General features: G+C 46.6%; 1 protein-coding gene across 3 annotated transcripts; it reads left to right on the forward strand.

Annotated features, from left to right (window-relative positions):
- Positions 1-342: 342 nt before the first annotated feature.
- Positions 343-15550, forward strand: LOC116227800 (ubiquitin carboxyl-terminal hydrolase CYLD-like). Of its 3 annotated transcripts, none has more exons than XM_031591302.2 (15): positions 343-445; positions 2291-2750; positions 3685-3966; positions 4182-4257; positions 4868-5088; positions 5275-5428; positions 7526-7664; positions 8288-8398; positions 9299-9390; positions 9984-10050; positions 10877-11009; positions 11234-11342; positions 11539-11657; positions 11914-12133; positions 12762-15550. In XM_031591302.2, the coding sequence occupies exons 2-15, from the start codon at positions 2295-2297 to the stop codon at positions 12944-12946; spliced, it is 2364 nt and encodes a 787-aa protein (XP_031447162.2). In that variant the 5' UTR covers positions 343-445; positions 2291-2294; the 3' UTR covers positions 12947-15550. The 3 variants fall into 3 exon arrangements, 2 of the variants coding, with proteins under 2 accessions (XP_031447162.2, XP_031447161.2); XR_016465391.1 differs by having other exon boundaries at positions 398-483; positions 11859-12133; positions 12762-12901; XM_031591301.2 differs by having other exon boundaries at positions 398-483.
- The last annotated feature ends 27 nt before the right edge of the window (positions 15551-15577 follow it).

Genomic DNA, 15577 nt, shown 5'->3' on the forward strand with positions numbered 1-15577 from the left:
CACCAGGCCATGGAGAGATAGAGGCACAAGAACACAGAACACAGCCATGGCACTACGGGACACTGAGCTCTGGGGAGACGGTGCCACGCAGACACGCGGTTATGGGGCTCCAGGACTATGGGGGACGCAGAACCATGGGGACAAGGCTGTAGGAACACGGGGCTGTGGGGGACAAAAGGCTGTGGGGGACAAGAGGACAGCGCAGCTCCCACAGCATCGCACAGAACACAGCCCGTACGAGCGCCCGCATCAAGAGCAAACAGAAAGAGGCGGGACTAACAGCGCCCCTTCCACCTCATTGGACTCCTCCGTCCCCACCGCCGCTTTCTATTGGCTGGATGTCCGTAGGGGGGAGATAGGGGGGGCGGGAGAGAACCGGAAGTGCCTCTCTGCCCACTTCCTTCTCCGCTCGGTGGTACCGATGCGGAAGAGAACGGCGGCAGTGGTGAGAACGGGGAGAAAGAGGGGACGCCGGGCCTGGGGGTAGGCGTTCAGAGGGGACTCCGCCGCGGTGGGGCCTCTCCGGCACTCCCAAATATCCCCCAGTGCTATTTATCCCATTCCTCTTCCTCCCACTTGGAACCCCCGCCCCTCTCTCTCAGTTATCCCTTCATCCCCATTGCCCCCCTCCCACTGTTCCCCATTGTCTCCCCCATCCCCATTGGCCCCAACGCCCGATTATCTCCCGTTATTGCCATCATTCCACGTTGTTCCCCCATACCCATTCTTACCACAGTATCCTCACCCCCCCCCCTCCTTCCCTCTCCCCCACGATCCCCGCATTGCCTGAGGATGGCCCTCACTCTGTCCCCATCCCCTCCTTCCATCACAGCACTTAATACCCAACTGCTATGGGGCAGACCCCAAGTAGGGCCCCACCACCCTTGGACTAAACCCTCAGTCAGTGAAGCCCCCTGAGCCCCCACTCTCAGCAAAATCACCCCCTGCCCCACCTCCAGGATGGCTTTGCTCCATGGAGGTTCTGGGGTTGCTTGCTGAGACCCCACGCCTCCTCCTTTTCTGCTGCTTCCTATGCTGGTGGGGCATGGAGTGAAATGGAGACCTCAGTTTAGCGCTTTAAAATCCACGTAGTTTGAATTGCGTAGCGCTTTCTTCATTCTCATGAACATAGAGAAATGAGTTTCAGACCAAATGGTCTGAATGCACCTTTATTTCTGGTTAGCTTGGGAGTGTATTGCAAATATGGTGTGCTTTAAAGAGCTTAGGGAAGTGCTTTCGTCCAGTTTTTCTCATCTGACAGCATTGAGTGCACAGTGAAGTTTATTGTCCTTGCAGAAAAAAAAAAAAAAGGAGAAAATCTGAGATAAAAGAAGATATAGTAGGGGATTTAGGTACACGAAACAACATGAAGTGGGAACAACATGAAGTCAGGAGTTGGATCATTGTGGGTCACTCGGAGTATTCTGTGATTCTGTGTGAAATATGTGCATCTCCTACGCACATGGATGTACGTAGAGATAAAAAAAAAAGTACACTAGTATTGTCTTCCTGATGCCACCAATTCCTGGAAAGAAGCTCATTTCTTATATTCTGTTTATTGGCAATCTGCAGGTTGGGTTGACCTGCCCACTTGCAGGATGTAGAAGTGCTCACTTCTTTTTTGTGTTGTAACAGAAAATCTTGTTTCCTGTTTGGTACCTGTTCCTGGTACCATTCCTGTCTCTGAATGGTACCAATGAGGGAAGGGAGGGGGGTAAATTGTGTGAAAACCATCAAGTTTGAATTTTTAAAAATGTGCAGAATTGTACTTTTATATTTCAGATATCCCATTTTTTTACAAGTATGCGTGTTTTTAAAGTGGAGATCTTAGTGCTTTAAAGTTGTAATGAGGTAGTTGCAGTGTGTTTTGAATATTTATCTGCTTTAACATTGAAGAACTCTATTTACAGCCTAGAACACTTCTTTGGAGAATTTTACAAATACTTTAGCCTTCACCCTGCTCATGCAAGTAAGCTGCAAAAGAAAGCAGGAGGCAAAGCTTAATGAGACAGAACCGGTTGTGCGGTGTTGTACAGAACAGGATGTGCAAGGTGCTGCTCTTGCTGGAAGTATATTAGAGAGGAACAGACCATAGTTTGCATTTTGGTTAGGCTGCAAGAAATCTAACGTGGGAAAAAAGCAGAAGGCAGGCTTTGGGATCTCCATTTGTGGAGATACTCAGAACCCAACTAGATGGGGCTTGCATACAAAGCTGTGGTCAAGACCTCTGAAAACCTCTGAAATTTTCTGAGATAACTTGTGTTTGTCACCCCTCTCTCATTTCTCCCAGGGGAATGACGATGAGCCTCCTGCCTTCAGTAGGGGATGGGAACTACTATTTCATCCTGACAGAAGACTGTGCCTATGGCAGCAAGTACTTCCAAGCTGGGAACATGTGCTACTGCATTGAGAGGAGCTACCTGCGCAACTTTGCCGACACATCCTCAGCTCGTTTCTTGAGAGTCATCATGCTGGATGACAGCTCCACTGTCACCGTCAATGTGAAAATCCTGCAGTCTGTGTGCGAGGAAATGGCCGCCTTCCTCCTGAGCATCAGCAGCCACAATGAGCGCCTGAACTGCTTCCAGGAGAGGCTGAACCTTGAGGCAGCTCTGCAAGCCGTGCCAGGCCAGAGAGTGATGGTGGAGGTCGACCGGCAACATTTCCCCGGTGTCATCCGCTACATTGGGAGCATTCAGAAAAGTACTTTGAATGTGTTGACCCCATTCGTCTTTGGAGTGGAATTGCAGGTAACTGGATAGTCATAGAATCATAGAATGGCCTGGGTTGAAAAGGACCACAGTGGTTGGTGCTGTGGTCTGGTTCATGCCCTGCCCAGCTCCTCCTAGCTCCAAGCACAGTCTCTGCACCAGGAGCCTTGAAGGATGGCATTGAACGCAGGGTCACTCTGGATGCCAGTTGGCTGTTACCAGGTACCACGTAGGGGAGCAGGCTGTTGGCTCAGGGGAGCCCATGCTTGTAGTAGAGCATCCTTGCTCTTGGAGTGGGTCCAGAGGAGGGCCACTAAGATGATTAGAGGGCTGGAACACCTATCCTATGAGGAAAGGTTGAGGGAACTGGGATTGTTTAGCTTGGAGAAGAGAAGGCTCCAGGGAGATCTCATTGCAGCCTTCCAGTACTTGAAGGGAGTATATAAATAGGAAGGGGAACAGCTGTTTATGAGGGTGGATAGTGATAGGACAAGGAGGAATGGTTTTAAACTGAGATAGGGGGGTTTATGTTAGATATTAGGAGGAAGTTTTTCACACAGAGGGTGGTGACACTGGAGCAGGTTCCCCAAGGAGGTTGTGGATGCCCAATCTTGGAAGCATTCAAGGCCAGGTTGGATGTGGCCCTGGGCAGCCTGATCTAGTGGTTGGTTGGAAAAGTCCTCTAAGATCACATAGTTCAACCATCAACCCATCCCCACCATGCCCACTCAGAATCACTGATGTTAGAGAAGACCGATCAAGCCCAACAACCATCAGGCCATCACCACCACTCATAGAATCATAAAGGTTGGAAAAGACAGCGAAGATCAAGTCCAACTGTTGACTCATTCCCCATCATACCCACTAGCCATATTCCTCCATGCTGCATTTCTTGAACACCTGACAGCAAAGCAAGTTGCTTGTTTTCCTTTTATGCTTGTCAGTGTGACATAACTTTCTGCCATGTTTTCAGGATGAGGGTGAAAACAGAGGGCGCAGCGATGGATCCTATCTTGGCATTGAGTATTTCAAGTGTAAGCCGAATTGTGGGATCTTCCTGCCCTTCAGCAGAATCCAGTTCATTTCCACGCTGGATAATGACCTTGGGAAGCAGAAGCCAAAGGTGGATGCAGAGGAAGTGGTTCCTGTGAAAGTGGGAGATGCTGTGAGCTTCTATGTGAACGATGTCCGCAGAAAAGGAATAGCAATGGCAGTTTACAGGGAAGGAACCCAATGGTTTGTTAAAGTTTGCCCGGTAAGAGCGGCCTCACTGTCTTTTCCTGCTGGTTTCTTTTTCATTTGATTGTTTATGTATATAATACTAAGGCTTTAAAGAGGAGTGAAAACATCATCCAAAAGAGATATAAGGCTGCATGCAGACTCTTTGGGCCTGTTTGGAAAAATTGGTTCATGTTCCAGGAATGCCTTGTATCTTATTGACAGTTTAGCTGATGTATTCTTTCCTTTCAGGAAGAAGAAGGAACAACTGACATTTTCAGAGAGATTCCTATGGACTCTGTTATGAAGGAAGACTTACATTCCCAAGGTAGGTTATTACCAGATGTGTCTGTCCTGCGCATGTTCTTGTGGATTTAGCATTTATTTCTGCAGGTCTAACAAAAGCTTCAGCCTAATTCCAGCTGATTAAATCAGAGAGCTGAAAAGGTCCATAGAAATGTCTCAAGTTCTGAACGTATGCTTTGCATTAGGCAAATAGAGCTGCGTTCTCCCATTTATCAGGAAGAAACATCTGATCACAGCACAGAAATATTTCCTAGGGTGGAGAGCACCACTGACTAAAGAGTCTTTAATTTAGCTGTAGTGGGTGGAGCATAGCCTCATCCTGATGCCAGATTAACTCAAGAGGGCCCAGATGCCAGTGGCGATGGTGTGAGTCATTGGACAAGGCAACAAATTGGTGGGCTTTCTGTTGCCATAAAGAGATGCTGTTCAGATATCCCATGGCCAGACTGGGGACAGCTATCATTAGACTCTTTGTTGAGTTGATTCATCTCACTAAAGGCATAAAAATAACCTGAAGACAACCCCCTGTACATATAATCTATAATTTCAGAACAGACCTGGCATTAGGAAGATGATGGTCACGTATAGAGGTGTCTGTCATTAGGTGACTTTATATTTCTCCTACCCATTAGGTTTATTTCCACCGTTTGAGTCTGACACGGGTGTGGAACACTCAAAACAAATGAAACAACAGATGGGTGAGAGCGGAGATGAGTGTGAAGGTGTGAACCCGTCCCTGGAGGTGAACTCCATGGTCCAGATCACTTTGGACAAAGGGAACCAAGTATCGGGAATCATCCGGTGGTTGGGGTACCTGCCCCACACCAAGCACAAAATGGCAGGAGTTGAACTGGTAAGAACAGAATAATTGTGAATCCTGCAAGTGGAGTCAACAGGTTTAAAACATAACCAGAGTAAATAAAAACATCAAAACAGCACCTAATTTGCACATAGCTCTTAAGATATTAAATGTGATGGATTGCACTTGATTTATAGGAAACCTGTTCCCATGTCATTCCTCAATGCTTTTTATCCTTAGGATGAAGATAAAGGAGTCACTGCTGGCGAATGGCTGGGTAAATACTATTTCCACTGTGCTCCCAAGCGTGGCATCTTTGTGAAGCTGCAGTCCTGCCAGCCCGATGTTCGCTTCCAGTGCTCACATGGCTGTGACCTGAGCCTCGTAGAATATAGTAAGCTCTCTGGGTTGAGAGGAGACAGTGCCGTGCTGGGACATGGAGACCCCTCACAGAATCACAGAATGGCCAGGGTTGGAAGGAACCTCAAGGATCATGAATCTCCAACCCCCCTGCCACACGCAGGGCCACCAACCATCCCACCTAATGCTAGACCAGGCTGCCCAGGGCCCCATCCAATCTGGCCTTGAACACCTCCAGGGACGGGGCATCCACAACCTCTCTGGGCAGCCTGTTCCAGTACCTCACCACTCTCTCTGTAAAGAATTTCCCCCTGAAGTCCAACTTAAATCTCCCCTCCCTCAACTTAAAACCATTTCCCCTCATCCTGCAGTTATGAACCCTTTCAAAGAGTTGATTCCCCTCCTGTTTATAGGCTCCCTTTAGGTACTGAAAGGCTGCAATGAGGTCACCCTGCAGCCTTCTTTTCTCCAGGCTGAACAAGCCCAGCTCTTTCAGCCTGTCCTCATAGGGGAGGTGCTCCAGTCCCCTGATCATCTTCGTGGCCCTCCTCTGGACCCTCTCCAACAGTTCCCTGTGTGCAGTCCCCTCGTGTGCAGTGTCTTTAACTGGTGGTTTCATGCTGACTGTTCTCTTTGAGTGTTCCAAGAGATGTCCATTTTTAGGATAGTGAGGTGGTCTTTGTAGGGAATATCCTGTAAGTGTGAGAGACGGTAAGTAATTTAACACAAGGATAATGTAGACTAGAGTTGTGTGGGTGTTGAATCTAAGGCAAGGTGTTGCTAGTGGCTCTGAAAATGAGGCCTTTGTGGCATGGGTGTATTGGAGAAGTCAGCAGAAAATGTCAAGAGACAACAGCAAAGCCTGGAGCAACAGTTCTTGTGTGGCATTGTGAATTCTGCAAGCAGGCTGGGGCTTTTCTGCCTGTGGCTTTCAAGGCAGAAGAAAAGGTCTTGTATTACATTTGATGGTCCTTATGGGTCCCTTCCAACTTGGGATATGCTTTGATTACTGAGAACTGAATATGACAAGTAGATACACTACCATATCTTACAGACGTTATGGCTCTGGAGAGTTACAGTGATGAACTGTGGCCAGGATGTCAGGTAATCAAGGTGTTGTACCTGGAGAAATTAGGGGGAGCTTGGAAAGGAAGAGTATGAAATCCATTTTAATGTAAAGCTTGATGTGGTAAGACATTCACAGTACAGCAAAGGGAAGAATAGGTCATTATTTTCATTTTAATAGAAAGAACTATCTCCAAGAGCAGAGAAGACAATAAGTTAGCCATTTAGAAAACATAAATGAGATCACTGTAAAAGAAAAAAGAAAATTCTCATAGAGACTGCCCAAAAACTGGGAGTAGAGACAATGAAGTGTCTTAAGGGCCTGCTGAAAAAGTGGGATTGGATTACAAGGGAAGAATGCTGCAGAAACCAAAAAAGACCATATTGAGAAAGCTACTTTGGAAGATGAAGTTAGGAAGAGGATGTAGGGCTGAGGACATAAATACTTCTTATTCATGGTAAGGACAGACAGATGAATTCAAGCTGTAATGCATCTGAGCTTCTACATGCTCCCTGAGGCTGGGCATTCATGACTTATACTGAATGTTTTTCATAGATTCATAGAGTCATTCAGACTGAAGACCACTAAGGTCATCAGGTCGTTAGGAATGGAGAAGACCACTAAGACCATCAAGTCCAACTATCAACCCATCATCACCATGCCCACTAACAACGTCCCTCAGTGACATGGGGAAGTTCCACAGGGAGATCCCAAGCTTGCCTGGAACCCAACACCAGCTTGTTTGTGGCTCTTTTTTGTCTTTGTTGTACTTGGCATAGTGACAATGGAGGCAGCAGAATCACTGAATCATAGACTATTCCTTTTTGGAAGGGTCCTGTAAGGGTAGCTGAGGATTACTAGGGCATAGCAATAGCAATTCCTCTGGTGAGGAAGGTTGGGTTTTGTCTCCATTTAGTACATGAACTATAAAGGGACAAACCTCCATACCAGCATGGTTCAGTCCCAGCAGGAGGAGAGCAGAGCTCTGAGGCACTGGGGAAGGACAGAGCAAGCCCAGATGAGGTGGGAAGCTAAAGGGAACTGCTTCTGTTACTTCTCTTGCAGGAGAGCAGGATGATGTTCCCCACATTCCGCTCAGTTTTCCTCCTCTAAGGAATGAAGAAGCAGTGCACATCCTACGAGGACGGATGAAGGGGATCCAGGGCCACTGCAATTCCTGCTACATGGATGCAGCACTCTTTAGGTAAGTGCCTGCTTGTGCAGTGCCATATTGTTAAATAATTATTTCTTAACTGGGCAGTGCCCCGCAGTGCAGGCTTCCAAGGTGGCTGGAAATTGACCTGGCTTAGAGCAGAATGTAACTGTGTGGAGGTGTAACCTCAGTGTTTGCAGCCTTTTGGTCTCCTTCCTGTAATCCATGAGGTTCTCAGACACTCAAGTACCCCTATGAGTGCCACTCTGTGTCTGTCGTGCAGGGTGGTGAGATATCATAGTTCTCTGGACTGGACCACGCTGATTGCCACTGGAGACAGTGGCTGGAAACATTGCAAAGAAAGCACCCAGGAGATCCCAGCTTCACTGTGCAGCACTGTTTGGAGAGGAAAAGACTCAGTGGTGCCCCCATGAGCAGTTTTGGCTGCAAAGTACGAGATTTCATTCTCTCTTAACTGTTTCCTTGCTTACTCCAAGCATCCCTTAAGCCAGATGTGGTTTATCTCACTGTGGAGATGCACTATCACTCACACTTCTGTCATTGCGTGCATGGATTGTTGAAAATGAAAGCCACTGATTACCACTAAGCACAACAGTTTTCTTCCAACCACTGCTGCAAACCCTTTAGACTTAGACAGTGCTCTCTCTTCACAGCCTCTTCTCCTGTACATCCGTGCTGGACTCCATGCTCTTCACACCCTTTCCATTGTGTGATAGGAATGTCCAGAATATTCTGCGGGATGAGATCGTGAACCCGCTCCGAAAGTGAGTGCAGTATGTGGGAATGCTGGAAGTTGTCCATCTGTTTTGATAACTTCTGCCCTCCAATTCCAGAAGGTGCCTGGGAAAGGGTTACCTGTAGGGTGTCTCCTGCCATCCAAGTCTTCCTCTCTTGCTCCTCTTCCAGTTGTTTTCTTCCCCTGACTGTAAGGCTCCCACGGCATGTGTGAGGTTTCCTTGCTCAAAATCACAGAATCAATTGATCACTGAGGTTGGAAGATACCTTTAAGATCATCCAGTCCAACTGCCAACCCATCACCACCTTGACCACTCATCGAATCACTAAGGTTGGAAAAAACTATTCAGATCATCAAGTCCAACCATCAACTCATCCCCATCATTTCCACTCATAGAATCATTAAAGTTGGAAGAGAGCTCCAATATCATGAAGTCCAACAATCAACCCATCACCCATTAAACCATGTTCTTAATCAACCATTTTCTATAAGGCTGGATATGGGTAGACAATAGCATGGCAGCTAAATTGTCTGGATTTTGTATTAAAGGTACCAGTTTTTTCTCATCCTCCCTTGCTAGGGAGAGGCATGGAGAGCTGCTTCTGCCTAAGAATAAGATATTAGCATCCTCTCTGGGGTCAGTGCCGTGGCACTGCCTGCAGAAATACAAACCTGGGATAGTGTGTGGTGCTGTGGTTTGTATCATAGAATCATTGAATCAGTAAGGTTGGAGAAGACCTCTAAGACCATCATATCAAACCATCAGCCCATCCCCACTATGCCCACTAAACCACGCCCCCAAGTGCCACATCTCCACAGTTCTCAAACACTTCTAGAGACAGTAACTCCACCATCTCCGTGGGCAGCCTGTTGCAGTACTTCACCAAATACACTGCAGGGATCATCTGTAGCTGTTTCTTGTTTCCAGGAATGGCTTTGTAATGGCTAGGAGTGTGATGCACCTGAGGGAGCAGCTAACTGAGAAGGGCCAATGCTCAAGCTTTACCAATGCAGAGAAAGGTAATGTGCTCTCTGGAGACTTCTCCAGACTGCTCCTCTGTGTGCTGACAGCTTAATTGTGTGCTTCTCCCATGCACGTACATTGATTTGCCTGCTGTGCTGCTTGTTTATGTAAAAATGTGCATGCAAGAATTCTTAAAAGCTGAAAATATCAATGTGCTTTTTAACTGACGTTTGTCCTGAAGTCTGATGGAGAGAGAGGAATTGCTGGATCTCTGCCACTGTCAAGCTGCTGCCAGGAGGGGAGAGGATGAACTGTGTGAAGAAGCATTCCCTTGACCTTTAGTCTTTGAATTAGCCCTGAAAAATCTGTCCCTGATAAACCTGCCAGAGTCCATTTTGCCATGGTCAACTTCTCTTTGAGTCCTGATAAGTTATTTAGGGTTCCTCAAAGGCTGTAGTTTGGTTAAAATAAGGCAGAAAATGCTTGTAATTTAAGTCAACCTCTCTGACTGCAATCATCACATTTCTCTCCATGTGCAACAAGGGTATTTTACAACAGATTGCCCAGTGTCAGGCATTTGGCTCACATCTATTGGCAGTATGGCAAGTTCCTCCTGTGGTGTGACTTCTGCTTCTCTCTATCCTTTCAGATCCGGAGGAGTTCCTGAACCTCATAATGCATCAGGTCCTGGGAATAGAGCCACTCTTGAGACTGCAGTAAGTTCCCATTCCCACACAATTTTTTTCATTTCCAATACTACATATAGATGTAGTGCTTAGGGACATGGTTTAGTGGGCAGTAGTGGTGATAGGTGGATGGTCGAGCTAGGTGATCTAAGTGGGCTTTTCCAACCTTAATGATTCTACAATTCTAGTTTAGCTCAATTTATTTGCCTCGTTAGTTATTTACCTCTGATCATTTGTTGTCGATTTGTCCCAAGTGGTCCATCCAAAACAACTTCTAAGCTCTGCCTGGAGGCTTTTTCTTTGGAAAAATGGTGAAAAAAGTCATGTCATCCTTAGGGAGAGCTTTGAGAAACACAGAGTTCATCCTCAGTGCCTTTGGATGCTTTTGGGATGTGTCCAGGCTCTCAATCTGGCTCAGATCCTACAGTTCTCAAACAGGGGCTCTGTGGATGCAGTCCCAGTTTTTTCAGGACTCTACAAAGAGGATGAGAGGCTGAAGAAAGCCAAAAATAACGATGCTGTTTGGGAGCATAGAAGGGAATTGTTGGGTTTCTGTGCTCTTTTGTGGAGACGTCAGTCAACCCCGACGTTGTGGAGTGCTCAGAGAGGTGGAGCACAAAGGAGACTCTGTATTGCTGCCCCCTGCAGAGGGTCATCTGGAGGAAATCCTTTCTAAATAGATCTAAAAAAGAAGTTTTCTGATTGTGGTTCATTTAAAAATATATATATTGAAATATCTTTAATATGGAAGAGGGGAAACTGAGTTGCTCTCATTGGGAGCAGGATGCTGTGTTATGTTGGATAATGAGATTCTCAATGGCACGAGGTAAGCATTCCCCATCACCACTCCTTGCAGGTCAGGAGCCCAGAAGGAGCAGGACTGCTACTGCTACCAAATATTTATGGACAAACAGGAGGACCTAGTGGTTCCTGATGTGCAGCAGTTGGTGGAACACTCCTTCCTGTCTTCAGATCTGAAGCTAGTGGAGGTGAGCCCAGCTTCATTCCATCCACGTTGTAGTCTTCCAACAAATCTACAGCGGGTCTGGTGCATCTTACAAAGCAAAGCAGGAGGATACTTGGCCTCAACCTAAGAGATATTTTGGGAAATCTGAGTGTGACCTGAGAAGGGATGTGATTCACAGCAGGAATATGGAGAGAAAAGTCTCTGGAATTTGCTGGAATGGTGGCTTGTTTGCCTTTGCTTTCCCAGATCCCATCTTGCTTCATTATTCAAATGCCACGATTTGGAAAGGAATATAAAATGTTCAGCAAGATCATCCCTTCCTTAGAGCTGGATATCACCGATCTGCTGCTGGACAGTAAGTTGTTGGGTGATGGTGAAACTGACAACTGAGACTGGGAACAACCAGGTGTCAAAGGGATAACAGTGAGTTGTGAGTGGGAGCTAAGGTGGGATCATGGTGGGATTCCTCTACCCTGAATGCTTAGTTTTGACAGGACAAATGGGATTCCAGGTGAGTCCAAGAGAAGACATCACCACTTTTGCCTGTGCAGGTCCCAGAGAGTGCTGTATATGCAGTGACGTTGCCACCTGGGAGTGTTCAAAGTGTTTCAAAGACAAGATATTCTCACCTACGGGTCTGAAGCAGTTCTGCAGCACCTGCTCCAAACAGGTATTAAGTTCCTTCGGGTGCTCATGAGATCTGCCAGCAGAATGAACACCCAAACCTACACAGACCAAGTGCTGGACCCTCTAAGCTTCTTGCTATCAGCCTGCAATGCACTGCTGTTCCTTGGGGAGGACCCAGCTGCATGCGAGGCAGTTGAGTGCAGTATAAACTGAAGGTCTGACTTCTGCACGCTCCTCTTTCCAGCAGGCCAGCTTCAGTTCTGCCCGCTCAGCAGTGCCACCCCATTGCCTTTCCTTAGGTTCACTCCCACTATCGACGCAAAACACACAAACCAACCAGGCTGCACGTCCCAGAAGAATTTCGTCGCCGGAGCTCTCGGGGCAGCCAGGATGTTCCCCGTGAGAAGATGGAGCTCTTTGCAGTGCTATGCATTGAGACCAGCCATTACGTCTCCTTCGTGAAATATGGCCCTGAGAATGAGCACTGGATGTTCTTTGACAGCATGGCTGACAGGCATGGTGAGATCATGGTTAAATGGGTGTGTGGTGGTGGGTTGGGGTTGGACTTGATGATCTTGGAGGTCTTTCTAACCTTAATAATTCTTTGAATGGGCATGGTGGAAATGGGTCAGCAGTTGGACTTGATGATCTTGGAGGTCTCTTCTAACTATGAATCACAAGTGACAGGCTTGGTGCTTTGATAGGAGCAAGGAGCTCATATGGTAGGTGTCTATAACACATAACATGTGGGCGCTGCTCAGTCTGCATCAAGGTGGATGGTTTTGGAAGATTCTGTGCTATGCTTGAAGGGAGCATGAAGCTTTTGGGATGAAAGAGTGTTGTTGGGGGAGTAACAGCTTCATTTCTTCTGAAGTCACCTGCATGCATTAGGATTCTACTTCCAGCAGAACCAATTCCAGAGAAGTGTAGGCCCAGCCCACGGAGATATGAGTTGCTCCTACTGGTCTCGTCCTGTTCAGGACTCTGTTCAGACCAGGGACTTCTTGTGTGGGCTGTAAGGACAATAGGACAGATCTGTCCTGCCCAATGGTGGTGTTGACGTCCAGATCTTTCAGCCAAGGCCCTGTAGTACTCATGACTTGGGACATGCTTTGGACTTGAACTTTTCTCCTTCCTTCTGGATTAGGTGGTGAGAATGGCTTCAACATCCCCACCGTAACACTGTGCCCTGAAGTTGCCAAATACCTGGACTTGCCACTGGCCATGTTGGCCCTGGAGCAGCCCCGAGACATGGACGGAGTGGCCAAACGCCTCTTCTGTGATGCCTACATGTACATGTACCAGAGCAAGAAGATGGCACTGTACAAGTGACGCTGCCTTGTGTTGGTACTGCAGAGCAGCACGGTATCGGAAATGCGAGCTTGGACTCGTACGTACTGAAAGCAGCTAAATCTAGTGCACTGAATGCACACCTCTGCCTCTTTTTACCTCTTACAGTGTCTGTATTGAGCTGTATGAGCCTCTCTGGTTTTGTAAATCCAGTGCCAGGTTTCATACAGCAATAGTTTGTACTGCCTGCAGAGCTGCACACTGAATTCTTTACATTCAAATTCATTATTTCCAACTTTCCCTTAACCTGCCTTCCTCCCTATACGGTACTCTGCAACTCTGCTCTACCTCAGAGTCCTGTCCAACATCCTTTCCTTCTTCCAACACTGAGGACCAGCATCTCTTAATGGAAACGTGAACCCTTCATGTTTGCAAAAGGCACTGGAAAATCACACAGCTCTGCCCCATGTAGCACTTCCCCATATGGACTTAAAGAGTGAGAAAAGCACTATGTAGTTGAGATGTCTCAGGAAAATAGTTTTTCTTGGGGTCTGTGATCTGATCCCACACCTAAAGCCGAACCTCTGAATTGTCTTCACTTCCCTTATCCATAACTAATATCTATGGTACGTTCACCCACCATCAAACTGAGGTTAATTATCTTGAGCTTCAAATGCACTTTAAAAAAATGTTATTTTTGTAGGAACAAATTTGGGAAAATTACAGGGCAGAGGAACAGAAGGTGGGCATGAAACTCCAATGTGTTGTCATCCTGTGAAATCTACAGGATGTGAGGTGTTGTAACTTTATTTCTAGCACTTGCTGTCCCATCCACTTCTGAGATCTGCACCAAAGAACAGGAACAGAATTTCAAGGGCAAAAATGGAAGAATAAGCACTTTTTTTTTTTTTTTTTTTTTTTTTTTTTTTTTTGCCATGACAGCAGGAAGGGTTTATGTGTGGGAACAGGTATTCTTTAAGTCAAATAATGTAAATTTGCAAATTGTGGGTTGTCTGCCATTAAGCACATGCTGTCATGGCAGCAGGAAGCTGTTTTGGGATTCTGTGCTGGGAGTCGTTTCACTCAGGTTCTGGATGGCACAAAAGCCCTGGAGGAATACATCCAAGAGCCACAGCCACAACCTGCTTCCTGCCCTATTTTCCCTTTAACAAAGGGTGCAGTAATTTTATCCCATGACCCCTTTGGCTTGGGCCACACAATGGTTTAGTGGCTATCGGGTTCTTTTTTTTGCTTAAAGAAGGGTTGTGATGCTCAGTGGAACACATCTTGACAGCTTGTATCAGCTTTCTACTACGTCCCTTACATCCGTATGTGGTCGCTTCAAAAGGTGGATGGAGGCTTCAAGGGATGGATGGAGTGTAATGAGCCTATTAATAATACACATTGTGTTGAGAACACTGCTGTCTAATTTAGCTCCCAGACGCTGCACTGAGGTCTCGGTGTTGAGTTGCTCAGAGTTTTCAAGTCAGATTTGCTGCTCCAGTCTTTTGGGTCTGGAGTTCGCCTTTGCTGAGCAATTGGACCTAAAGAGATGGTCAACCATGAGCCAGTTCTGGGCCCCATGGTATAAAAAGAGACAGGGACAGACTGAAAAGAGTCCAATGGAAGGCCATGAAGATGCTGTAGGATTTGAAGCATCTCCCTTATAAGAGGATAAGAACTCCTGGAGCAGAGGAGGCTCAGGGGATCCTATCCATAGCCATAAATCTCTGTAGGGTGCTGCAAAGTGGATGGAGCCAGTGGTGTCCAGCACCAGGCCAAGAGGGACTGAGATCAACTGGAACCCAGGAGCTTGCTGTGCCTATCAGGAAGCACTGCTGTGGCAGAATGTTGGTATCAGTGGCTGAGAATTGTGGAGTTTCCTTGAAGTTCTTCAATAATCCCACGGCTATAATCCTTGGGAATTTGCTCCAGGTGTCCCTGTTTGAGCAGAGATTGGACCAGACGACATCAAGAGGTGCCTTCCAACCTCAACAGCCATTGGGTGAGCTAACGTTTGCATAGGGAGCCTTAATGCACCCATCATGAATGCCTGATACCAAAGCAGTGTGAAGACTCTCATTGATAGAAGAGGTGGTGATAGATTATCAACAGGCCATTCCAAGGAACTTGAGATCTGATGGCTGATTCCATGAGCTCTCCTTTGTGGCCATGGAGAGGTGGTGATGGGATGGAGCATGCTGCTGTCTGTCTTATCTGTTTAATGTTACTCTTTGTTATAGAGTTGTTTTAAGAATTCAAGGTAGTCTCTTCTCAGGAGTACTGTGGACAAAGTTTAATAGCAAGAAGTGTTTTCTTCTCTCTGAAAGTGATGAGATACAGTGCCTTACAACCCTACCAGCAGCGCCATCCTCTTGGCTTTTTTTTTTAAGTGGGACACAATCAGATTTTGTTACAGTTTTTCTTTTTTTTTTTTCTTTCCATGAACAAGTGTTGCAAAGATCTAAAAATGGAGAAAGAAAAAACACACAAAAAAAAGCCACCACCATAAATACAACATCTCTTATCCACACTTTTGCTGAGAATAGGTGCAAGTCTTTTCAGTGTGGGGCTCAGTTTTTGGTTGTACAAAAGCAAATGCAAAAAATATCTTTTGCTGGGAATGGGTGCAAGTCCTTTCAATGTGGGGCTCAGTTTTTGGCTGTACAGTTC

The sequence above is a fragment of the Phasianus colchicus genome, chromosome 3 (genome assembly GCF_987193195.1).
Source record: "Phasianus colchicus chromosome 3, bPhaCol1.hap1.1, whole genome shotgun sequence".
Classification (NCBI taxonomy): Eukaryota; Metazoa; Chordata; class Aves; order Galliformes; family Phasianidae; genus Phasianus; species Phasianus colchicus.